The sequence below is a fragment of the Triturus cristatus genome, chromosome 11, assembly GCF_964204655.1.
Source record: "Triturus cristatus chromosome 11, aTriCri1.1, whole genome shotgun sequence".
Taxonomy (NCBI): Eukaryota; Metazoa; Chordata; class Amphibia; order Caudata; family Salamandridae; genus Triturus; species Triturus cristatus.
This window is the reverse complement of record NC_140594.1, coordinates 795,469,154-795,496,764: the sequence shown is the minus strand read 5'-3', so window position 1 is coordinate 795,496,764 and position 27,611 is coordinate 795,469,154. Positions and strand designations below refer to the sequence as shown.

Below are 27,611 nucleotides of genomic sequence, written 5' to 3'. Positions count from 1 at the left end.
AGAGAACTCTACAACCCATCTCCTAATAGACCTTCAGCATTGGGGCCAAATCCCTCAACACTTTTTTTTATTTTACAAAATACAAGGGGTCTTACTAGAGGCATCGGAGATATGTGACACAGTCCATCAAGATTTTACAGTTGATAGCAACTCTTTCTTCATGTTATAGCGAATACATGATTAAACATTACAGGAAAGTATAACCAGTTTTATATTATGTTTCTTGAGGGGGCTGGGGGGGAGGAGTTCTGTAGAACTTTGGAGAGGTGATTCCTAAAGAGAGAAAGAAGTCTTGTCTCTGTGGATCCTACCACCTGATCTTCTTGCTAACCATGATAAAGATATTCTTGAAGAGGTTAGTAAAAAGGTTGAATAAGGTGATTTCACTTTTGGGAGGCAAGCAGGCATTTGTTTTAGCCAGGGGTTTATTGTGCAAACATATTTCATAACAATCCTGGCCAACATTCTCTCTTATAAGCATGTGATGAGGTGGAATGGTGCTTTTTTTCTCGGAGAAACAAAGACCAAAGACATTGATAATAATCAGTTATCAAATTAAGTACATATATTGCAGTGAACTAAACATGGGTCCATGATATCGCAATGCAAGTGAGCCCTGTTTGTGGATCCCTGATTCAATTGATAAAAAGAGCTGTCAGTCAATGGGTTAAAGTGTGAAAGACTTGAGGCTGTGAAAGTCTGTCAAGTTTCCTTCTCAGAAATTCTGGCTTCTCTGAGTTCCCACAATGACACAGTGAAAGTAATAGTAGACAGGAAATGTGTTAAGCGCCTCCTAAAAGTGTTCTAGTTAAGAGGAAAAAGCCAGAGTGACCGAAATGCTGGAAGGCATTCTTGTAGCTCTTGCCTTAAGATGAAAATGAATTCAAAAGTTGATAGTCAAGTCATGAAACTCATCTTGCTATTGCGGCGGAGGAATGAGCCAAGCTAAGATATCGCATAGATGATGTAAATGAAATTCTGGCTGCAAAAAAACCATGACTAAATAGCAGTCTGTGGGATATGAATGTGTTGCAACAAATTCACAACTTGTTAATTAATTCTTTATATGGTTCAAACAGGAAATTTTATCATAGTAAATGATATAACTCTCATTGCGGAGAATATCTTAGTTCCTGAGTTCCTGGATATGATATCATCTTGGATAGGGCATTTTATAAGGCTTGGTCACAACACTTTCATCCACACATGGGTCGGGGAGAGACAAAAAGAAGTCGACCTAGATTTACATTTAGTGCTCAGTACTCAACTCTGCAGTCTCATTCCTGCTCTTACTGCTTGCTTCTCCTCCAAAAGTCTTGGAGCACCCTTCCAGGTGACCACAACAATGAAAGCACCAGTTCAGTCTAAGCTTCAAGGATGTCAGGCCACAAGCTGAGCATGGAAGCCTGTGAAGTGCTGCTTAGTCGCATGACAATCACACCGTCTTCCCATGCACACTGGCTTCATCAGGCAAGCTCCTGACATAGATTTAATGGTATGACACATACCGAGGCTCCGAGCTTAACAGGAGGTCTCTGCCAAAAATGTTTAGCCTGCAAGGAGGCATGAACAAAAGAAGAATATTCCTTAGATGTGCAATCTTTCCAATGAGTCAATAATTTATTTATATATTTTTGAAATGTAATATGGTGCAAACTAGAACCAGGTGGTATTAGAGTGATCTACATGAGAATGGTTACTATTGCCTGCAAGCAGTTTACATGAGGATAATTACTAGATTACAATTACAAATTAACATAACAAAATTTCAGGTTAAAATGTCGATTTTATTTTGAAATAGACTGACATAGATTTGTTACATTTTAAGAGGAACTTTGACCATCAGAGTATCACAGACCTCTTGAATTTCATTTTCTGATTACCTCTATACCATGATTGATGGAGGTTCAGAAGAAAGCTGATGATATGAATCGGAAATATATGGTTTCAACCAAAATAAATGAAAGACAGAATGAATTTTCTATGTAGGAGGTAACTCCAATCAAAGGGACACAGGATTAATCTGTTGAGTAATTACAAATGGAACAAAATGTCCTGGACTAAAAAATATGACTGGCAGAGAATGAGCAGAAAGAAAAAGAGAAGAAAGTAAATATATAACTCCATGGGCAAAAGCACAACAAGTTGATCTTGCTTTGTCAGCATATTCCTTCAGTATGACTTTAGAATGGTGTATCTTTTAGCAATCATTTTAGTGTGTTTCAGTAAATTACTCAAATGATCAGTAGCCCCAGGAACGAAAGGGTCAATATGAGGAGTAGCAGTATCAGTTGCATTGTTTTAAGACAATCATGCTATAAATTAGTTTCATTACAGTAGTATTGTTGATATGATTCCACATTTGATTAGGGATTATAACCAGTGGTAAAAACGTTAAACGCTCATAATACTTTTCATAAACTCTTCCATAACTGTGAAAGATATTAGGTGTCTCTATCAGAAATAGTTGTACGAGGTAAGCCATGGAGACAAAAGATATCAGTCAAAAAAGATTGAAACATTTTTTCTGCTGAAGGTAACTTAATGGAGAAGACTGAGCCATCTTCAGAAAGGTGTTTGCTGCAACTTTGATTCCTCAATTTCTTACTAAAATCAAAAGGCACATTACAATGTCTGCAGCAATGGTATGCAAAGGTTCAGGGATCACTGTTAATGGCTGCAAATAACCAAAGGCTTGGAATATGGTATTTTATGTTGGACCCCCAATAGTGCACCGCCTGTACCCTATGAAACAGTGAAAGATGTGTTGACTGGTAAAAGACATGACAAAGCTCTAGGGAAGAAATGAACCACAGCAAAACAATTAAAAAACTACACACAAGTACTTTGAAATGATTAAAGTTTTGTTACAAATATAAATGGAATAAAGACCAAGGTGTTGAGCTTTGGAGAATAAAAACCTGTAAAGTTTATTGGGTATCTTGGCCCCAACAAGTTGGAAATAGTTAACGAATTGGAATTTAGGGGTCTAATTTGAGAAGTGCCTCAAATGGAATGCCCATATGGAACCTCTGAAAAGTAATGGCTCTTGCCTTTGTCAGTGGTTTGAAAAACTTTAACAGGGACAATGGTGGGATGTCACTCAGGCCCCTCTTAAAAGCCTACCTGGCCATGACACCCCCACAATTTCGATATATGGAGCTGAGCTGCTATGTATTAGTGGCAAAAGCGGGTGAGATGCCGAGGAGGGGAAATGTTTAAATAGCTTACTGCCCCAACCAGGGTCTTCTATGCTTCATGCTGAAAGGATGGACACAGGCATGACATCATGGAACATACTGGTGCAAATGGCGCTAATAAAATTCTGACAATGTCTGAGTGCAGGGGAGGAGCAAAAGGTCTCCCTATGGTGGTATAAAAATGAAATCCAGCTAAGGGAGCTGAAATGACCCAAAGGTGTCAGACAAAAACAGGAAATAGTTTGTAAGGATATGAAGGTTAAGCTGTGACCTTAGAATTTGGAAATAGAGGTCAAAAGGAGTGAGCTAAGGGCATTAGTTAAGAAACTATCCTGTGAACATGATATGCATATTTGACAGGGAAAAAATCAGTCCAATGTATGCTTAACTCTTAGTATAATGAAGCATGGTTCCCGTCCGTGGACGTATTACCAAACTGCTGCCTTAGATGTGAATTACTAAGAATAAGGATTGTATTTAACCCTTGTAATATTAATGTTAAGATAAAAAGTGGCAATGATTGATTCCGTGGGGAATTGTACATGTGATCTGAGCAAAAAATGCAATATTTTGCACATTTTAGTGTACTGTTTAAAAGTTTTGACCCAGCGGAAATTGAATTTACGCCCAATTATTTTAAATTATGGTATTAGAAATCATGCACAAGCTGTAGAACTTTTAATCAACATGCGGTTTCAGGATTTAGCATGCTCTAGTGGGAGGTTTATGATTGCTGTTGATAAATCTTTTATGTGTATATAAAAACCGGCATTTTAGGTAATCTCTGAAAATGAATGTGTACTCGCATAATAAGGTCTAGGTGATGGTAGAAAGACTTGCTATATTTTAAAGTATTTAGGTTTTAATAGGATTTTATTAAATGCATATTTAAATCACATTAAATTATGCATGTTAATAAAGAATGTATATATGAAAAGTTGTTATGTTTGTATGTCTCATGTTGTTTAATAACTTAACCTCTTCTGTGCCCATGACGAGATAGTCTCGTCATGGAGCACGGTCGCGCTGTGCCCATGACGAGACTATCTCGTCATGAACCCCACCCACTAATGTAACGCCCGGCACAGGAGGGGGAAAGGGCGTGGCACAGAAGTGTAAAGGTCTAAATAAACATTTCTGTGACTTACTGACTGACCTGAATCTTAATATTATATTCTGTCTCTCATTTCTAAAATATCTTCTATTTCACTATGAATTTGACCAATTATAAGTATATTGGTTTACACACTGATAGTATATTGAACACAAATAAAACAGGCAAGAACATATTCTTGAATATCCGAATGAACAGCTGGCCACTAGAAACAACTGTAAAATTGAATTCAATGTAATCTTAACTCCTTTAATGAAATAAATATCAGATTCCCGACACATTTTCATCATGTCTTGCTGCAGTTCTTTTGTTGGAACAGGTTTGTTGACTGAAACAGAACTCATTTTGACCAACTAAAGATGACATAAATGAATATCATCCAATTCATTTGTTCCATATGATCTTGAGTCACCTGAACTATATGACTGAACAATTCCAGCACAAGATAAGAAATGTTTGTTAATTATAAGTGAGAAATTACTGTGGATAACAACAAGATGGTCCATCAGCCAAGAGATTCATGAAATAAGGAATATGTGAGTGCGAATTATACTATGCAAACACAAACAAAAATCTAGCTGTGCAACTATTCTGCACTCAATAATTCATAAATAATGCAGATTCTGATTACCTGTTCAAATTTCAAACAGTTCTCTAGTGTCCAATTAAAGATGCCTCCATTTTGTATGGGTCATTTTCATGGCTAGAAACTCTCTTTCAAGAACTTGGTATTTTCATGCAATCTCTTACAACAAGAGATACATAAAAGACTGTATGTGCTTGTTCATCATCTTCTTACCTCTTCAACAAATCTGCCCTGCAGCTCTTTCTGAGGCATCTATTTTCACTACATATTTCTTGGAAATATCAGGATGACATAAAATTGTTGTATGAGTAAATACCCGTTTGAGCTCATCAATTGCTATTTCAGTTTGATAATCCCAGTAAAAAACTCTTTTCATATTTTGCTTGTTTTGAGTGAGTGATTCCACTGGTTAGCTCTGAAAAGTTCCTAATAACCGGATGATAACAAGTTTCAAATTAAGAAATCCTTAAGTCTCTTTTACATTAGTATGTGAATGCCAGTGTACAGAAGCATTCATTCTAAATACAAGCTATTTTATCTCCTTATTCTCAAATTTGTAGTTCTCAGGTTTACAAGATAACTAATGTTAATGGGATCTTGATAACATCTGGTTCGATTGTTCTTAAAGTTCTGTGATGTTCTGAGATATTCTGCAGGGGTATTTAAAAATATATTACATTAATAAAACAACAAGCACTGGTTTGGAACACCAGAAAATAGCGATTCCATAAAGTGCTGAAAACTGACTTGGAGCAGTTCACAATCCAAATTAAATTACACAATATTTAAAATGCCTTAATGGGATGTGGAATGCTGTGTTCTATTAGTCATCCTCATTAATATGCAGAAAATGAAAATCCCCTTACAAATCAAGCTTGACAAAGATCCGTGCTCTTTGAACTGACTGTAGAATATCCTTTATGAGATGTAAAGTATAACCATCCTTGATTACAATTTGATCTAAATCGCTGTAATCCATACAAGGTCTAAGATCTTGAGCTTTCTTTGGTACACAAACCAAAGATGCTTAAGCTGGATAAGAATATGGTACAATTAGCCATTTTCAAATTCTTCTGCTGGCAAGCCTTCAGAATTTTCATGCCTTTCTTTCTGACATGGAATACATGCATCCAAATGGAACAATACTACCAGGTTAATTTAGTAAATGCAATCACAATTCCTATGAGGAAGAAATAAGCAGACTTTGGGCTTGTTCAAAATTTGAAAAAACATGCTACTTACATTTTATAGTTATTGTAACTCTTGCGCTAAGTCCTGAGTGGGATCCACAGCATGAACAAACCTATGGATTCATAATATGTCAAGGGCTAAAATCTGTAAAGGTTTTTCAAGTTTCTTTCTTATTTGCCTGTAGTGAGGATGACTCCTCTGAATAGCCACGGTGGCAACCTAGCGTTAATAGTACAAGTAGAAAGTATTCAGTGTCTCCTTAAGAGTGTGACATTACAAGGAGAAAACATTTAATTGAAGATGAATATTAATGCAGAAATAGGTAAGCAAAGCACCAAACTCTCCTTGACATCAGAGCAGAGAACAGAGCCAGGCCAGGAAGGTAAATAGAAAACCCTAGGAGAACTCTGACTGTAAGGTTCAAAAATCATGGACAGAAATAGTAGCAAATGTGTCTTGAACATAATGATCAATAGGGGAATGAATGTATTGAGACTCATCCATCACGCCTTAGTGGATCCTTTATATGTGGCTCGAACACAAACTGATGTAATAGGAAAAGATAAAATTTCATCTTGGGCAGGGAACTCACACAGTAATTCTTGGATAGACCACTTTCTTGGATAAGGAATTCCATACGTCTTGGCCACAACCTTTGCTTCCATCCATGGTGTGTTGAGACCAATTAAAAAGATTAATAAGATTGACAGATTTTGTCCAGTGCTAAACTTCTTGCAAGTCGTGGAGTGTTCATTCGGGTGAACAGGACAACAGAAATGCCAACTTGTTCTATGCCACAAGGAGGCTGCCCTCTGAGCAGAGTTCTGCAATGCACTGCCTGCCCGCACGACAAGTACACCATGATTCCTTTGCACACCCACTCCCTCAGGGAAGCTTCAGGTATGAATGGAACCTAAAGTTATATGGAATTGTCAGTGAGGTTCACCCTCTATGCAAATGATCTTCTTTTCAATCTGGAGGAAATAGAAATGTTGCGATTCAATGTTCAGGAATAGGTCACAATAAAAACAGTTCAAGTACCTAGGAGTAGAAATAATGTCATCCTGTAGCTATCCTTTTGAGGCTAATTATTGTGCTAGGCATGGTGCAAGGATACCTGCTTTGTTGCAAGGCAGCACATTGTGGGCCAGCACAAAACTTATTTACTTACGAAATCCAGATCCAAGCTTCTGAGTTGTATAACAAAGAACTCTTTGGAGAAATGTCAGTAAGTTAATTCTCCACAAGTTGCACCACACCCTGTTTGACAGTAACCTGCGTCTGCAACCAATAGGTTGTGTTAGGAGGTTAGGGAAAGCTAGTGCATTTGTAATTCAGATTCTGTAGATATTTTAAATGAAAGGGAAGTTCTGCACAGGGCAAGGCGCTATTTAGGTAAAAAGTGGTAAGGACCATAAAGTGTAAAGCTGTGGAAATTAATGGTGAAAGAGAGGAAGGATTTTACCAGGAGAAATAAGCAGGACTATGCTGGTCTTTTTGTATTCACTTGATAATGGCTAAAATTAGATACTGGGTAATTTAGGAGTGAAGAAGTGTCCGCCGAACTATTCATAAAAATTGAATCCGAATATTGTGGTACTATAATGAAAAATTCCCCATGGATTTAAATTCTTGGAAATCTGAAAAAAGTCCATAGTTATAGTATAAGGATTAAACTACATTCTGGATTGATTTATTTTTATTTATTTATTTATTAAGTTTTATATAGCGCGAACAAGATCCCGAGGGATATCAGAGCGCTTTACAATATGATGGAAGGCAGGACATAAATGCAATATCCACATCAAGTAAGAAAAAAAAAAGAAAAATATTCTCAGATTACAGGACAATTGTACCCAGGAGGGTAACACAATTAACAGGTGTAGGCGGCCGATGAGTGGGGGTCAACAGTATGCAGTAAAGAAGAGCCGTAACAAATGGTGGTACAATGGTAGTAGGAAAAATGACAACGGGCAAGTGAAGCCTATCCCTCTTAGTGTAAGAATTTGTTCATTAGGAATCTTTTGGCTTCAAATTTGAACACTGTCACTGAGGAGATTCTGCGTACTTCTGGTGGAAGAGATTTCCATATCTTTGGGGCAGCGCCGGAAAAAGCTCTGTGACAAGTTCTCTTTTTGTTAAGAATGAGTGGTTTCAAGAGAAAGGTAGAGGCGCTTCTTGAGGCTCGTACCCCACAGAATAGTTCAAGTTTTTGAGCCAGGTACATGGGAGTTTTAAAGTGAAGGGTTTTGTGCATCAGAACAGCTGAAGTGGTTTGAGGGGTTGATATTCTGCAGAATCTTATAGATGTCATTTTCACTAAATGGAGTAAAGGTGCCCCATGACGTATTGTGCTTTTCAATGGGGCCAATGGGTGAGGCGGCACTGGAAGAAGGTAGTAGAGCCTTCTTAGAGACGAGATCAGTGGAGATGAGTCCTGATTTCTCCGTGAAGAAAGCGGCAAATTCGTCGCATGGAGGTGGGTTGCCTCCAGGATCCACATGGTTAGGACCGACGACTGATTGCTGTTTGACTAATTTGAAATGTTTCTTGGGGCGGTTTGCAGCTTGATCCAATTGGTATCTGAAATAGTCAGCCTCAGCACTCTTGATTTGTTTGTTGTAGAGGCTCCTCACCTCTCTAAGGAATTTAAGTTGGTCAGAGGAGGGATTGGATCGCCAGGAACGTTCAGCTGCCCTACGGTTGCGTCGTTCTGTGTTTAAGTTGTCGTTATACCACGTTTGGATATTTTTGGTGAAGCATTTTTTTGTTGGAGAAGAGCAATGTTATCCATGATGTTGGAGATGGTCGAATTGTAAGCGTCGGTGAGTGACTGCACCTCAACAAGGTCAACTTGGGAGGAGAGGGCAGATTTATAGTGGGCAGCTAGTTCGTCAGAGTTCATTGATCTCAGGTCCCCATTCCATATCTTTGATTTCATTGGTTGAGCCTTCCTTGACAACACTTCCATGTTAATGTAAAAGTGGATGCTGTGGTGGTCGGACCAGTCACACTGGGTAATGGAATCAAGGGTGTTCATCTGCCCTTTAGAGATGATGAGGTCTATAGTTTCTCCTTTAATGTGAGTTGGTTGGTCACAGTGCTGGTCAGATCTTGATCATTTAAGAATGCTTTAAGGCTAGATACAGCGGGGTCATTGGGGTTAGACCAGTGAAGGTTGAAATCACAAAGGAAGATTTGGTAAACCGCTGAGTCGACATTGCTAGTGATGATTTCCATTAGTTGCTCAGTGTAGGGGAAATTATCTCCCGGGGGTGGTAAAAGGTCTGAAGTCTGTAAACCCTTAGGTTCTTACTTGAGATGCTGAGACAGAGGTATTCACAGGAGGACGGAGTAGAGGACTCTAAGTGATAAATCAAGAGTGTGTTCCTGTGAATACAGGCTAGGCCACCACCCAACTTCAGAGCTCTGTCTAGCCTAATTATGTCATGAGTGGGAGGTACTAGGAGGTCTAGGAAAGGAGTGGAGGCGGGATTTAGCCAAGTTTCAGTGAGAATGATAATGTCTAAATCATTGTGTTGGATGAGGTCGAAGATATCGGAGGCGTGTTTACTAGCTGATCTGCAATTAAGTATTACACATTTAAATTGTTGTGGATCAGGGGGGGAAGAAGTCTTGGTGACGTTCACGTGGGTGAGGTTGTCAGTATTGCTGCCACTAAGATTGTGAGGAGGTACACTGTTCACGTTGTACTTGTCTCGGCGGCCTCATGTTAGATTTGGACCATGAAGGGCAAGAGCTGTGTTGGTCATGGAGATCAAAGGACGCCGGGTGGGACTCACATCCTCTGTGGCTGGTGGGGGAGTTGGGTAGGGGAATGGATTTCGAAATGGAGGGGGTAAAAGGCTGACCCATGTGATCACTATCCCTAGTGGACGCTCTGGGCCTATTTGCAGAGGTGATGATAGAGCTGATCATGGGGAAAAGATCATTTGAGAGGGCTTTCAGGTCATGTAGCTCAGAAGTGAGAAGGTGCAACTGTAGAGATATGTCATCAAGGTGTGCAGTCAAGTCTGAGCGTTGGGCGAGGGGTGGAGGGTGTGAGGGTTAAGCAAGTGGCGACGGAGGGCCTCTGTGTATGCCTGTTGATGCTTGTGGGGAAAATCGTTGCCCAGACCCTAATCTAGCCTGTGGCAAAGTTATAAGGATAGGGGAAGGAACATCGTCTGTTAATCGAGAAGACTGTGGGGCTTGAGGGATCCTCTCAGCTCGAAAGTCATCCTGTATCGGCCTGACTGTCGGTGAGGACATTGAGCCCATATAACCGCCCACCAGCTGAGAGTGTGATCTAGTGGGTTGACGAAAACCGATTGGAGACAAGGCGGCTCTGGAATCTGCTAAAGGAGGTGAGTGGTTAGGGGAGAGTGGAGTATTCACAACTGTTGAGGGGGGAGTACTGTTTAGATCCAGCGGAGACGTGGTGGCAAAGTAGGGGTCAGTGGAATTGCCATAAACCGCTTTTCTGAGAGTGGGTTAAAAATTGGCCATCTTAACTAGGTTGATATTAGAAGCTTGGATTAAGATGATACCATTATTGTAGAGAGTGATAGTGGTGGCGGCTTTGACAGTGGACGAGGTAGACGTTGTAAGTTTAAGGCCATGTGAAGTTTTCTTAGAACCTGTTATTCGAAGCATGGAGTGGAGCATAGTTTGCCTGCAGGCCCGTTTTCTGGTATAGAAGATGAGGTCATTAACCATTCCTTTGTTGGTGCAGAAGTAGGGATCTGAGAATAGGGTTTCTGGTCAGGCTTTGAGTATGCGATATTTGTATTTTTTTGCCGCATTTTTGGAGAGGTCGGTTGGGCAATTAGTGATGAAGGTGGATGCATTAATTGGTGATACTTTGCAAGGAAGCGAAAGTTTGGTGCTTTAGAAATGTTGGAGATGGAACTCTTTTGCACCATTTTATATTGTTTCATATCATTCAAATGAATTCTTGAGGATTAAGTAACATTTCTGATTGTATCACTGTGGATATTGTGGTGGACATGATAATATTAGGATACTTCATAAGAGAAATAGAAGCAGTCATTCCATCAATGGTTTCTTTCACCTATTATTCCTTAGCATGGGAAGTTTGCTATAATAGAGAATTTAAAGAAGAAGTGCCCTTCAGTCTTTAGGACCATTGGGCTAAGAAAGAAAAATACAACAAAGGCCTTGTACACCGTGCCTTAATTTAATTCTTGATTGCACAGGTAATGTGAGGTTTTCTTTATATGGCTAGTTTAACTCAATCGTAACAGTGATCAAGGTATTTCATCATGAGGCAACTTATCTTAGTTTGTAGTAAGAGCTATGAGATTGGAATGATATTCCTAGAACATTGTACATTAATGTCTGATATCATGACATTGAATTACTTTTCAAATGACAGTTTTGCTTCTAGATAATATTCAGATTCTTGAATCCCTTTTAACTTTCTGATATGCCTGTCATGCTTTACAACTAGTTGAAGGGAAATGAGATGGAGGTCCCAAATGTCAATAAAGATAATCTAAGGACTGGCTTTGTTTAGTCAAGGGAAAGCTTCTCTTTTTTATTGATGAACATGTTCAAGACTTTTAGTGACAGCATAAAAAGTGATAAATGGAATGTTTGAATACCTGATTACATCTACCTGACTCTGGGGTTGTTCTTTATTTTAATGTTTAACGTACATCTGAATGTGCACAAGAGATTAATGAAGGAGAAATCACATGGAACTAATAAACACATGTAGAACAAATTATCATCCCATTGGCACTCTCCATACCATCATCCAGGTGGATGATTCTGAGGATCCATTGCAGATCTGCTGACTGCTTCACGAGAAGGATTAACAAGTCCATACTTCAACCATTCTTTTAGTGTTAAGTGTTGTCAGCAGTATCACATTGTCCATTATTTCCTAGCTAGCTGAGAAATATAGGCATATTAGGCTAGCAGGGTGATGTTTTACTGTATCTATGGAGATAAAGATTTTCTTGCTGATGTTCAGTAAGGCTCACTATGTGGTGGTTATGGAGCAGCCGGTTTACCTCTGTATATCACTGTAACTGTTCCTTAGCCATTTACTCTTTTATTTTGATAGGGTAAGAAAATTTGGATATAGGACGACTGTTGGGAAGTTCAAAGGACCTGCTATCAGTTTTTTTAAATTCATGTTTCTGCAGCTTTAGGCCTGACTGGGAGGTGTTTGTCAGGTAAATCATTCCAGCTGCAAGTGTAGGGAATTATTAATTCAGCAAAGGGAAAAAGCTGTGGCTCCACTAATGAACTAGATGTTTTTGCCTTTATGGATAGTCATATGATCACTTTCATTTCTATCGGTCTGAAGGTATTGGGTGAGGACCGTATATTTGGCTTCTTGTTTGTTAGGTATGATGCTGTCTTGGTTTGTTTAGACAGTTTTTCAGAAGATGGTGATTTCGGAATTAAAGCACAGAAGTAAAACACAAGAAAACTGGAGAATCTACTCGAGTACACATAATTATAGTACTCCTAACTATCAAGTGCAATACATTTTGCAGCCTTCTTTAAATTTTGTCCGGTAACACATGCTGGAATTTAACATAACAGGGGAGGAATGTCCAGCACTTTATCAGGAAAAATCTAGTTCACTTAAATATAAGTATCAGTTATCAATATATCCTGATTTTTCCTTTGTGCATAATAAAGTAGTAATTTGTCCTTGCCTTCATTCACAAGTAAAACTAGAACAAATAATTCCAGTTCTAATGGGAATGTACCATGACAAATAATACCATTACGTAGAATACTCTGACCCAGAATCCTCTGCAATGTATGAAAGGCATTGGCATTGAAGCCAACTGACAAGTACAGAAAAAAATCAAAGATTTTTTAAGGGTCAAGTTTAAGTCAAGGGTTAGGGTATGGGTCATAGAGGTACATTTTAGGGTTAATGAAAGGGACAAACCTAGTGATAAGAATTGGGGGAATAGACCTGCATAAGGGTATTGCTTAGCATTGAACAAGAGTCGGTGATAGGTTATGTATATAGCCTTAGAGCCCCATTAAACGCCTGCTCCAGCATTAACGTCCTGAGCTGAAGGCGAGGGCCTTTAACAAGGGAGCTGACCTTTAATGGCTGGTGGAGCTAGTTACGGAGGGCTCTAAGGCTATTAGTACATTCTGCCTCTAGAGGGCAGAATGTCCAAATATGTAAAACAAAGGCCTCAGGAAGCCCAAGGGGGTTGAAATCCCAGCGTGCTCTGTGAGGCCTTTGTTAAACATTGGACTGTTGATGCTCTGGGCTTCTACCGGCCATTAGCCCGGAGCACTCAACTGTTTTCAATGGAGCTCTCAACATTCAAATGTTCTAATTAGAGATAGATAACATCATGTTTTCTTAAATCTCACTGTTCCATGGAATTTGTTGTCAAAACTACTAACTGTTAATAAACTAATTAAATGGGGTAGACATGTACAAAAACAGTTTTAGTTCAAGCATGTTACAACTATCATTGGAATTATGCAATATCATTAACTGCTTCTAACATTTGCAAGTTGTTCGCTTTGAGTCCTTGGGTGATGGCAAATTAATTCCTTTGGAGATGGTTAGGTTTCTTTTCTCTGCCTCGACTTCCATTTCTTCTCATATTTAGACACTTTTGCTGTGTGTTTGGTTCAGAAAACAATAAATATAGTCAGGAGCTGCTCGTGCAGGTAGGAGTGGTGAGACGGGGTGTTAGGGAACTCAACAGACGATGACAAGAGAAGCTCAAAAAGACCTTATCACAGGTTCTAGGTACTTGCAGATTTAGTTCCATGATTTGTACCTAGCTATTTCCTTTCATTCTTCAGAGGTTCACTGTCTATGAGTGAGGGTTTAATGATTTTACATAATATCTACTTTAAAGGAGAACACTGGCTGAAAAAAGTGTTGATAATTTAGCATCAAATCAGGATTCCAAGCCAAGTGTCACCCCATCAAGATTTCTCAACGCCAAGCAGGGCCTTAGTAATCAGCCATTTATTAAAGATGATCAACAAGATTGCTGCACAAATTCAGAGAATTTACAATAGCTTGGCAAAATTACAGTGCCTGATGTGCCTCGATTGTCAGAAGAAAATCCTCAGCATGGTGGAACTGTAGCTAACATGGGGCTGTTCCTTTCACATTGAGCTTCTCTAAAGGTCTGCCATGTGAATCGAAGGCAAAGTGACAGAAGTACTGAGAAGGGATGATGTCATAGATTTGCTAATAGTTTCCACTGGGTATGGCCACAGCTTTCCAGTGGAAACTGGTGACTGGGCATAGAGCATAACCAAAAGTTACATCCTTTGCCCAACAACTTTTTAATGCAGCTGCAGGTCATTCCCAAATGCTTAAAAATTCAAAGTCATTGTTGAAGTATTTTTTGACACAACGTAAAATAGCCACTGAAAATTCTATCATTAAGGGAAGTTATGACTGTCTACAAATATCATTTACTAATCAGAGTTATTAAAAATCTTAAACGTTCCCAAAAAACCTTCAGCTAAAAAATATAATGAAAACACTCCTATGATTCCCTATTTAGGGTCACTTTTGATATCATATGTCAGATCAGTGGATGGGCTCTATGGGGGTCATCTTAGCTGTTTAACTACCTATGATGATTCATAATATATCTCAATAGGTCTACTTTTTTGGGTTTAACCACAATGCCCTTTCAGCTGATATATTTTCATGAGAAAAAACATATGTACTTTTGGCACAGAATCATGATGGGTACATCCACCAGCCAGCAGAGTGCAGCGAGGTCACAGGAATCTGGTGTGTTGGGGTGAGGGAACAAGGCAGGTTGCAGATCCCTCCTTGGGTTTTACAATAAGAACGACTGCCTATTAAAAATTCATGTATATTCAAATCCATTCAGAGCCCTGCTCACTTCCTGGAATGCATTGCAATATATTAAACCTGAATAAAATATAGTTGTAAAGGTGAATAAAAATACAACCTAAAGTTATTTGAAAGCAAACTTACTTTTTTGTCTTCCTTGTTGAATAGCTGCTTCTATAATATTGCTTATAATTTCCAATGATGGCCATTATTTCAGGAACAAATGTTGCATAGAGAGCCTGTGTGGAGTCAATAGTGTTAGAAATAAGTGTAAGATGCTGATCTAACAAGTAAAACAGATGAAACATAACAAATGTAGCATATGGATGTGACTACAAGTGTTATTCTCAAACCTGTGTCTGCCTCCATGTAATAACTGCCTTTGATTTTTTCACTAAATAAAATGCTATAGTTAAGGAATGTGGGGGCATATTTACAAGGGCTTTATCTCCGCTTTTTTGGCTTACAAAGGCAAAAAAGCGGAGATAAAACCAGCGCCCTATTTACAAGAGGGTGCTAACATGCATAATTGCATGTTAGCGCCCTTTTTCCCCAACGCCTCCCTTTGCATCTCCAATGAGATGCAAAGTGGGCGTTACTGGGCATACCCCGGATGGACTACCTTGCAAATATCGCTGATGTTTACATCGCAATATTTACAAGGCAGCCCAAATGATTTTAGCAAACGTTAGATTTTGGCGAAAACGGACGTTTTCGCCAAAATCTAACATCTGCTAAAATCCTGACTTAGCCATCCCAAACATAGGGGTTGGATTATGCTGATGCGACCCTGTGGGTCATATCAGCAAGGTTATCGCCCTTTTGCAGGGAACATCGCTGGAAAACCAGCGATGTTCCCTGCAAAAGTGCAATAACCTCGCTATCTCTGGAATTGTTATTGCCCTGGAGAAACGCATTGTTAATAACCCGCTACCAGGGCGATAAATTCCAGAGATAGCCTGCGATAATATTATTATCGCTAAGCATGGCCAGCGATAATTATCGCTGGCCATTGATAATATGCCCCCTAGTCATTAAAGGTGGTCGATTATTGTCCTGATTTTTAAGAAGGGCCAGAGGGGGGACCCTAGATGCTATCGGCCCATATCATTACTGGACTCGTCCTTTAAAATATTAGGGAAGGTTATCCTGTCTAAGATCTCCTCTTGGGTTACTAATAATGACATTATGTGTAATGCACAGTATGGTTTCAGAACTGGTCGAGGCACCGAAGACCAGTGCCTGAATTTACATCTAATAGTTAGCAAATATACTGTAGCGACAAAAGGGGCAATCTACCTGGCTTTTATGGACTTATCCACAGCTTTTGACCTAGTTAATAGGTCGAAACTGTGGACAATGCTCCTGGAGATGGGTTTAGATCGGGCTCTGGTGAGCTTCCTGGCAGAGCTACATAGAGATCTAACAGCGGTCATTCGCATGACACAAGACGGGAAGTGTACCGCTGGTCTCAAGTCCGGCAGGGGAGTCCGACAGGGGTGTATCCTGGCCCCAATGCTATTTTCTATATATATAAATTCACTGGGTTCCACCTTGGCGGCTGCATCCGTTGATGTCCCATGCATGGGGGGAACCCCAGTGCCGGTCTTACTATACGCTGACGATACGGTGCTGCTGTCAAGGACCCCAATAGGCCTACAACATCTGCTAAATTCTTTTGGGGACTTTATGCAAAATCTGGACCTAGTGACAAATGTAGAGAAATCGCATGTCATGGCCATAGGGAAAGATAGGAAGAACATGAAAACCCTTTCTTGTAATGGCTTAGTAATAACGAGAGTGAAAGTGTTCACCTATCTTGGCGTAGTGTTTGATGACATAGGGTCTTGGGTCCCCCAAGTTGCTAATAAAGTAGCAGCCGTGAAAACATCTTCGGCGGCTATATTAGGCTTTGCTAAAAGATTGGGTGGCAAACCAGCTGAGGCCATATTAATGATCTATAGATCCAAAACCCTAGCCATAGCAAGGTATGGGGCAGGAATTTGGGGCTATAAAGATCTAGCCCCGATACAGAGAGAAGAAAATACATTTCTTCGATCTGTCTTGGGTCTCCCCCAATCTACATCATCCTTTGCAGCTCATAGGGAGCTGGGGTTAGGGTACATTACTGATATGCTAAATTTGGCACCGCTTTTACTATGGATCAGAACCTGGCTGAACCCCAACCTTACACTAAACCACAAGATTATTAGTGATTGTATGGGGAGGGATGGAGTGGCGGACATTTTGTGGTTGACATTTATTAAAACATCTGCAGTACTTCTGGGTCGCCCTGAATTATATTTGAATCCGGAAAATCTTACCAAGGAAGATATTACATGGGTAAAAACACAATTCATAAGACTACGAGAATTAGAACGAGAAGCAAAGGAAATCACAAAGCCTACAGTTAGGTCACACTTTTTGTTGATCTCGTCCTTGTCAATTCAACCCTACTTGACTATTGTTAACAGACCCTATCACTGGTGGCTTCTAACAAAATTTAGATTTAATCAAGCTCATTTTTTGTTGGGTACTTACGAAAACTGGTGTAACCCAAAGGAAAACACACCTTGTGACTGTGATAATTTTTCCGATCAGGACCAGACACATTTTGTGTTTTTCTGTTCTTTCTTTGTTGAAAGCAGGAAAAAGTTCATTAGACCACTGTTAAGGGAAAAGGGGTTTGCACAGTTTAAACCCGCACTGTATTATCTTCAATTAATGGAGACCCCTTTAGTGATGTTTGGTGTAGCCAATTTTCTGATTGCCTCAATCCGTGCTAGAAGGAAGAGACTCAAGATGAATGTAGGAGCTGGTTCTGTAAATGTTTTCCCGAGATCGTATGACGTAATTTAAATCAATTCTCTTGTAACTAATGAAATATTGGGGTTATGAATCATGACACATTTGCTACTATAAATTTTTAGTGTATTTGTGTGGATTTATATGTATATGTCACAGACATTTTTATATATTTAAATTTTATTTGTATAATATGTTCTGGAAATTTTTAACTTTATGTAACTGTATAGTATACTTTTTATGATTTTTAAATAATCGAATAAAGTGTTTTTTGACTTGACTTGGTCCAGAATTCAGAAGCTAAATACTGGGGAGGAATTAATGGTTCGAGGAGCTTATCCACTCCTCAGCAGCGCTGGCTCCTTCGCTAAGGCGGAAGAGCTTTGCCCCGCAGGAAAAATAAAATGATAATAACACCATGTTATTATAATTTTATTTTTCAGTACTGGCTCTGTTGTGTTACTTCTAGGTGTGGGGTGGGCTGGGCTGCCAAAATAGCAGAAGGGAGGAGTGGTGGACACATTCTATGTGTGCATGACAGTTTGGCCAGCCGTCTTGGGCCAGCCAAACAGACATGAGCACTTAGCATGTTCTTCACCTGGCTGAATTGCACAGCCGAGTGGAGAACATGCACAGTCTCCCACTACCTGTCTGAGTGCCAAACCAGGTCGTTCAGACAAATCCCAATGCTGCTGTCATGCTGATGACAGCAGCGTCGTGATTCACTTAGGGGAGTCTTGGAGCCTGTGTGTTTCTTGCTTCTACCAAAGAGGATGGAGGAAAGACGGCAGCTGGCAGGTAAGTTAAATTTTCTTTTTTTTCCTTTTTGTTTTTTTTAACCCCCCACCTTGCTCCACCACTACTGCCCAATAGCAGCTGCTAATGCTCCTCAGCCCGAACATTACGAATTAAGGTATGCAGAATGGGGCACAACTTCCAGACCTAGAGATACAAAAGCAGACAGAAACATGGGTGGGTGTTGTTGCACGGATTCTGCCCAAGAACAGAACTGTGCGTAGGATTATGGGTTATGGGACCTTAGTGCGCAGGGACTGAGTCATCCTACCACCTTAGTACCCATGAGCCCAGGACCGACGAGCTATAGTGACTCACTTGCCCTCCTACTCACTCACAGAGAAACAAGTGATTAGACACCCCAGAACATAACACTCCTGAATCTCTCAGGACTCACTGTTGCAAGACACACCCTTTTGCTTGCACTCTTGTACCTGTCCACAATAAGATCTGACAGAGACATGAACCAGTGTAAAATATTTATTTTCACTAACATGCTCTAACATACAGTGTAGGTGCCACAACAAGAAGAATAATGCATAATACAAATACTGTCAGTATAGCAGCTAGTCCATAAATCATGAAAGGAGATGTCATAATGAAAATGACAGTATAGCCTAATCTCCCTCCCCTTGCCTAGATGCTGTATTATTATATAGTAGAAGATCTCTGGGTTTTGTTTGCAGACCCCATACCTCAGACTATAGATGGCAGTTCTAAATCATAGGTTCTGTCTCACTTTTCTCCTTGGAAAAGTCCCTCTCCAAGTGTGTCTCCCACTATGCATGCATCCCCATAAAACCCAAGTACGAGTTCCAAACAACAGCTGTATTGGTATGTTTTGTCTAGGTGCTAGGGCCTGACCTGAACAGAATAACAAGGGGTATTGCTTATCGACCTTGCACACAATGTTCAGACCAAATCACAGGAACTCACAAAAAGTGAACATGGCAGGCAATTCTCATGTGAAAGAGATGAAGAAAGTCTTTGCAAAAATAAAGGCTTGTAGTAACGTGTGCAAAGCCGCGCACTGTCTGCAGAGCTCATGCTAACTTAGAGAAAATAATAATGACTTCATGAGCCACGTGACAATGTAATGGGCATGCAATGTATTGGTCTGGGTGGGGTTATAACCACCACATTTGGTGACATAGTGCGGTGTAAGGCTCAATGCTAAACCTACTTATTTTGAGTTACCCGCAGTGAGGCTGGGCTATAGGGGAGCAAACACAGAAATGCCCGCCTGAGAAATGAGAATAACTTTATTATTTTGTTCACCAAGCGCAGCACCGGAGGCACAAGATTCATTTGTCTATGGACACATGGTGTGCAGATTTACAGATGACTCTTAATATGCTATTGTCTAAATATAACAAAACATTTTCTGATATATGTGTGCCTCGTGCTTCATATTATGTATTGCTATTTTGCAATTAGCTGTTTATCGTACAATTAATTCATCATTAAGATGCATGAAAAATTGCAATTCACCTTTAATTTGATTTTTCTACACTCATTTATTTTATTTAGATTATGTATGCAAATGAACCCTAAAGATTGAGGCCCATATTTATAAATATTTCACACAATGTAAAGCAGCAAGCAATCTTCCACCAAAAACAACCCTCAGAGGCATTTTCCTCTTTTCAAGAAAGAGGAAACAACAAGGAGAAATAAAGATATTTCTCCACTTTGCACCTCTGGCGGGGAGGGAAATGATTCTGACACATTCCCAGGTCTACCAATGTTGGTAAATCAGGAACACCCATGCTCTACCCATGACACACCTCCTTGATGCAAAGAAATGCAAGGTAGCAATTTGCGCTGCCTTTTGTAACTCCAGATTTATCAAGCCACGCAGGGCCACGCAAGGTGCCCTTTTGTGGATAGGTAAATTTCAGCTAGGTTTTGCATCACCTCTGCAACCCAAGGACGATGCAGAACCTTGACAAATATGGGCCCCAGTTAAAAAATGAAGATAGAGCAGTAAAAAACACATGAATTGGTTGGGATCGACGTCACTCACTGTGTGCCAATCATAATCCTGCAAGTCTCCTTGTGAGAAGTTATTACACCAATAAGGGGGTCACTGTTCCATCGATGTGGGTGCTAAAAAGTCACCCTTCCACCGATATGTGGGAAGGAAAGGAGAGTAGGAAAAGGAGACAGGAATAGACCTTGGTCTCGGACCCACTTTACAGGGGGAAGAGCAGGTCTTGTCTTTTGTTGCCCTCACACACCTCGAAGGATGTCATGCTTCATCATTGGGCATTTTGCTCCTCGTCGGGCCGGCGCTGCAATGCCCTACGGGTCACCCGAAGGGTCACGTTGGCGGAGATCTTTTAAGAGAACAGCTGTATGGATGAATGCGGGTGTTTGGAGTGGGTCCTATGTGCACAGTGAAGGTGTGTGTATATAATAAAAATGGCTAAGAGATACTGAAGGGAATCTTTTATTGTGTTGGTCCCCTTGCCATGCTAAAAAACCAAAAGGTTGTGTGTTACACCTATGTGCAATAATGTACCCCTGGTAACTAGTACGGTCAGGTCGACATGTTTTGCACCTAGACGGTCATAGCAATCCTTGGCGCTTCCTCAGGACCAGTAATAAACAAATAGTGTAGTGTGGTATACAAGTGTTGGGGGGATACTAGCCCCCAGTGTAAGAGGAGCGTGCTCGTGCTGTGAAAAACTACAGCTTAGTTGCAACTAGTCAGTTGATCTGCTCCTATGCGTTACCTAGGAAAAGAGGAGAAATAAGAAAGCAACAAAGAAGCGGGCATATATCAATTCTAGGTCATAGGTAATGACATATTTCTACAGAGCTTCAAAAGCATGTTATCTGTAGGAGACATTAGATTGAGACCGGTTTCATCATGGAGTGGAGGCAGTCTGAGTATGCACGCTGTGCTGACCGCCGGTTATGCCCAAGTCTAGGCGAACACAGTGGTAATCCTGGTACTCGGAACTGCCCCCACATCTCAGACCGTACCTTGTTTGAAGAGTCCAAGTTCTTAGACTATCAATGCGGAGAGATATAGCCAGGACCAATGCTTAGGCACTGTTGGTTGGACTGGGCGGGGCGATGTGCTGCACGGTCGTGTGGTGACGAGACATTTGACAAGCACATACGACGCCCATGCCAAACCGGTACGGCAAGCTCCACGGCGCTATGGTGGCAATTCGCACATTGTGAAACTTAACAATAATGAAAATAATATTAATAAAAGAAAAGAAGGTACCTCACCTAAGAGTCACATGGAGAAATGCTCAATGGGCTTTGGCGTCAGTAATCCTGTATCTTCACGGGCTAGATTTATGGAAGAAAACAGAACTCAAGTAAGTTCAGTGGGAGGCAGTTAAAGGCACGCTCGTGCTTCGGTTATCAGTTGCGGTGTGGACAGAAGTCCGCATGTAAGTACTCATAGTTTTTGTAGTATCTCACCTCTCGGCACCTACCCGATCTGGCGCCAGCCCGAATGTTGTTGGGCAGGTGTACTGCTCAGTAGAGTAGTGCGGGCGGTTCCCCCCTTCCGGGTGCCTCCTCCTATGTCTGCGCATGTGCGGGGATATAGCGTGCATATCCGCGCATGCATGATCTGCTGACAAGAGCCCCTAATGTGTGCTCAACGCGCATGCGTGTTTCATGCGCCATTGGTATCGTAGCGTGCTGTAAAATTTGGGGTCTGGTGGATGTGTTAGATGTTTCCAAAATGCCAGAGCAAGGAAACCAGCACATTCATAGAGAATAGGTTATGGTTAAAGGGTGCCACACCATTACAGAGGGGTTGGCTGGGCTGAAATATATCTCAAGATGTTCTAAAGCCTATAGTTAAACATGACCACTGACTCATGTGTATCTACTCAAATCCCTTGCGGCCCCAGGGTCAAGTGTGGAGTGGTCAAAGGGAGTGTACTTTAACGTTACATTAGGCATGTAAAGCAAAAAATGGCACAATATTTCACATATCCTAATATGTAGTGATGTATTTCCCAGTATGCTATATCAGTGTTCATGAATGCCACTAGTGTACATACTCATAAATGGAAAGATTGAGACATTTATTATTTCAATGGTTTGAAGCCTTGATTTACTGACCAAGTTCTACCCACGGTATCTTGTCGTTGAGACCTCGTATGTGGGTGCGCAATCGATGAACCCAAAGTTGCTCACGTCTCTGTAGTGTGGCATTGCTCCATGTCTAGTTTGCCTCCAGGATGGTCCGCTCGATTTCATTGCATGAATGTCCTTTTTCAATGAAATGGTTCGTCATCTTGGTTGCCATGCAGCTGCAGCGGATCGTGCTCTAGTGTTCACTAATCCTGATTTTTATAGGCCTCGTCGTCATGCCAATGTATCTTAGTTGGCACGGGCATGTAATTATGTACACACAATTCTTGGTATTACAGTTCGTGTGTGTACGTTGCTCCCACAACAAATCCTCAATCCGAAGAGTTTTTGTATGTTTTGTGGTGGGGCAGGCACTACATGAACCACATGGATAGTGTCCGAACACAGGGGGTAGATTCCATAGAATATTATTCAGAGGTTTTTTGCAGGGCTGTGGCTGAGTATGAACCAGTTGGTCACGTTAGTTGGCTGCCCGCTTGAATGCGAATCATGGTTGTTCGATGTTCAATGAGTGGGCGTTGAGAATTTTCCAGTTCCGTTTGATAATTTGTTTGATCTTGTTAGATAGTGGCGTGAAGGTTGTTACACAGGTTATGGCATCGCTCCTAGCATGTTGTATGGTTTCAAGGAGACCCTGACTGTTGTTATTCCTGGTGCGTTTTTTTGCCATCCGGACGACCTCTGTAGGATAGTCCCTTTCATGCAGGTTCATGGTGAGGGATTTGGCTTGTTCATCCAAATCCCCGATGTTACTGCAATTTCTCCGGATCCTGAGGAACTGGCCATAGGGTAGATTCTCTGGGAGCGCTTTGGGGTGGTAGCTTTTGAAGCTCAGGAGGCTGTTGCGATCAGTGGTCTTCTTGAATGTCTTCGTGTGTAGTTGACCATTTGAGAAGTTCCAGATTAAGGGCCGCATGAATGACCATTTTCAGCGGACACAAATGGAGAATCAAGCAATTTGGGACCGCTAAAATGGCTTTTATCATGTACTAACCCTATTGTGAGAATCAGTAAACTATTACTAACTCACAAAATAGGGTTTGGGAGTCGGTATTAGGAAGGGGCGCTTCAAGGGCATCCCTTCCTAATAGCGAGTCGCAGGAGCATGTATGAATGTTTTGCGACCAGAATGCAATCGCATAACATTCATATTTTACTGAGTTCATGAAGGAGGTGGTAACCCATTCGCAAACGGAAAGGGGTCTCAAAGGGACCCCTTCCCCTTTATGAATATAGCCGCCAACATTTTTAAGAGCAGGCAGTGGTCCATGGCCCACTGCCTACTCATAAAAAATAAAAAGGTAGCTTTTCCTTTTTATTTTTGAAATGTATTCCATTTCCCACTAAGGAAAACAGGCAGCATTTTTATAAAAAATAGCTTTATTTAAAAAGCAATCACAGACATGGTGGTCTGCTGACCCCAGCAGGCCACCCATCATTCCTGTGATTACAGGCCATTCCCAATGGTTTGCAAATTGTGACCTGCCTCATCAATATTAATGAGGCCTGTCAATTGCGACATCATTGGGAATCACAAACAGTGTTTGAGACACTGTTGTACATTGCATTTTGTGAGTCGCTAATTGCGAGCCACAAAAAATGCAATTCGTGAGTTGCAAAATCTGAGGGTCATATATCTGGCCCCATGTTCCCCTATCCCATTCTTCTGGTCCTTTTTAGCAACTTATGCTCTCTTTTTTGCACAATACTCACTTTCACTTCACGAGCCTATATTTCCTATCAAGTTGAATGGCAGTGGCTCCTGTATATGTAGGGTAGAGTGCTGAATTCAACTAATGCTTATCATGATTTGCCTTGGTTCCTGCCTTAATTTTTCATTTCATCACCTGCCAACACACTCTGTTGTACAGTACCACCTGTATTTGCTCTTCTGTTTTGTCATAGACCAGAAAATACATCCACTTGACAATGTAAATTAAGTAATGCATAATTTTTCCATTTTCATGGTTGACATTTTGTGGAGAAATGAAAGAAAAGTAAAGAAACCAAAAGAAAAGAAAAAGCAATTGTTACCAAACCACCAATGATGAAGAAGATCAGGAAAGTTTGTCCCAGAGTCGTCCGAGTAGAGATATCTCCGTAGCCAATTGTTCCCATTGTGACCAGTGTAAAGTATATGCATTCCAAGTAGGACAACTGCTGCGCCTTTGGATCATCCTCCCAAGGATCACCTGAGTTCTCAAACTGTGAAAATGGAACAGAAAATATATTTATATATTTACTTATTTCACAAGTCTGAAAAGGTGGATAATACATAATGAATGGGTCTTGGTAGAGCTATGTAAATGACTTTGAAAAATGGCAAACGTGTCATCTATGAGTGTATTTTCAGTAAGTTTGGGTGACATTTTAATTACACCAGCAAAATATGTGAAATTTAAAGGTTTTTTGGTTATGCAAAATGAATGAGTTTTTTCGAAGATTCTCATTATGCAATTTTTTTAGCTGTTTTACCTTTGATAAAAATGTCTTGTGAGATACCAGCAATAGATTGGTTTGCACAGAAAAGTTCTCACCAACACACAATGTCTGCTCTAACCAGTCGGTACCTTGTGAGATTTTTTTATGCAAAGTGTGCTCTCGGTTACAAAATGATATATGATTATTTGCTGTCTTCATTGCTAGTAGCAAATCACTAATTATTTGAAACAGGTATGTGCAATAAAGAAGGCATTAGCAGTTAGTTTCATTTTAACATCTCTTTTCAAAGTTTTCTTTAAAATGTCACTACAGTTAAGCCTGAGACATTTAGGCCCTCATTATGATGTCGGGCAGACGCTGTTGCGGAATCGAGAACGACCGACCTCTGGTCAGCGGTCCTGATCGCATTATTAAGATGTGACCGCACATGTTGTGGTGGCACTCCCATTTCTCTATGGGAGCTTTTGCTATGGCCGTAAACCGGCTGTAGCACAAGCTCCCATAGAGAAATGCCTGCTTTTGTTAATCCCTGCACCGCTTGGCAGGCACCTCACGGTGCCTGCCACGCAGTGGAGGGATTAACAGGGGGGGCACCACTGGTGCCCCCCCCAGGCCTTCAACCTGAGGCTGCTATGGCAAGGGGGCTCCCAAAGTCACTTTCCGACAGGCTTTTCATGTCGGAAAGCACGCCATGAAAAGCCACTCGGAAACCTAGATCCTAATCCAAATGGTTTAAACGCCATACATAGGACATTATGAGCGGACCCCAACTAGCCAACGGACTCTTTGAGCCCATCAGAAGCCAGTTGGTCCGACTCGCCAGTTTCAAATCCAACAGCCTTCATCGTAGTAAGGCTGTCGGATTTGAAACCAATGATGTAAGTTGGAAATCCTCTGACCTGCCGTGGGAGGATTTCCGATTTACATCGTAATAGGGCCCTTAGGAGGCCTGGGCAAAATTCACATAAATTCGTTTGGGGAAATTATGAGTAAAGCTCAAAAATCACCGAACATTTTTGAGACATTGCAGCAGGAGTATACCCTGGCTGAGACACAGTGGTTACGATACCTCAAATTTGACAAATGTCCTGAGGAGAGACTGAGTGTTAGATGCGTCCCTTACGACTATGTCCCATTGGAGAGTTGGTGCTGGGAGACAAGCTTACTAAGCAGACTGTTTCCCAGCTGTATTCCACCATCATAAATAATACAAATGATACACTGGGGAGGCTGCAGGAGAGGTGGGAGGCAGATGTGGGGTTCTGCAAGATGTGGACTGGAAGGCTACATTAATGCACCTTAGAGAGGTAGCCATCAGGTCCAGGTTCAGCCCGATCCACTTAAAAATACTGCATAGGTCGTACTACCACAGGTTCTGCCCCCATAAAACGGGTTGGGCGGAGAGCCCATTGTGCCTTTGCTGTGCTACAGAAGAGGAGACCTTCCTTCACTTGCTCTGGGGCTGTTCAGGGGTAGCACAATATTGGGAATCCATTGTTGCAGAACTGGAGGAGGTGGTGGGAATTGTTGTTCCTAGGACAATTCAATTTATTGTGCTATGCATACATAACAACATGGCCATCCCCAGGAAGAAATTGCATTTTTGTATGCTGGACTTTGTTATTGCCAAAAGAGATCTGGTCAGCTTTTGGGGGAAGGGGGAGTGTGAAGAACCGGGAATTTAATCCCAGCGGCGCAGGGGACACGCCCTCAGTCTTCGGGTTCACCTGTCTTAGAGTACAGAGACACGGGATTCTTCTGGTGACATCAGAGATCATATTTATTAGCTGCAGCCAGTAACAGAGATCCTAGAAGTACAACACGGTGTATGTTCTCAGGAGACTGCTCAACCAAAAGGAGTGGAGCATCGTCTTTTATGTTAAAAACCACGTTCCTGGCTAGCATCAATTACTTACAGGTTTGACCAATCAGAGGATGACATTTACAGAGGCATCAGATAACGACAAACCCACTTTCAGTTAACCAGCCCATCATCAATGACAGGGTAAAAATCCAGCATTCTTGCTCGAACAGGCTGGACGAACCCATCATAAAAGACCTTAACCCAAATCAATAATTAGCCCATAAGGCCATAAAAGGGAAAGAGCAGAAACAGATGAGAGGCAAGATAGAGGGGTGTGTGCGTGTACCATAGGGTCAATAATGTCCTGTTCTTTCATCACTATCTGGCCAGCTGCTTAACAAGGGCCTGGCTTAACAAGTTTTGGCCTCGGGCAACAGGGTCAGTTGACTCAGGTCAAATAGAAGTCAACACGCACTCAAGCTAAGGGGTATGCGTCCCTGGAGGCTTGCTTGGTCAGTCATTTCTTAATCATTTGCCTAGGTGAGGGCAACCACAAAATGGCGGATGTGCACAAAATTAAACCCAAGGGTACCGACTAGATCGTCCAATACACACTCAAAATCTTGGTGTAGAATGATGAAAATGCTCATGCATACCGCACTTGTCATTCGCGGTTCGCTGATACCAAGATCATC

The 27,611-nt window shown here is 41.1% G+C and overlaps 1 protein-coding gene across 1 annotated transcript in view; it reads right to left on the bottom strand.

Moving 5' to 3' along the window:
- The window catches only part of LOC146785455 (calcium-activated potassium channel subunit alpha-1-like), a 1,319,298-nt gene that overhangs the window by 1,148,048 nt on the left and 143,639 nt on the right, over positions 1-27,611 (bottom strand). Inside the window, exons 6-7 of the mRNA XM_085633050.1 lie at positions 24,705-24,875; positions 15,084-15,178 (exon numbers count right to left, since the gene is read on the bottom strand). Coding sequence (XP_085489176.1) covers positions 15,084-15,178; positions 24,705-24,875 — 266 coding nt within the window. The remainder of the gene's footprint in view (positions 1-15,083; positions 15,179-24,704; positions 24,876-27,611) is intronic.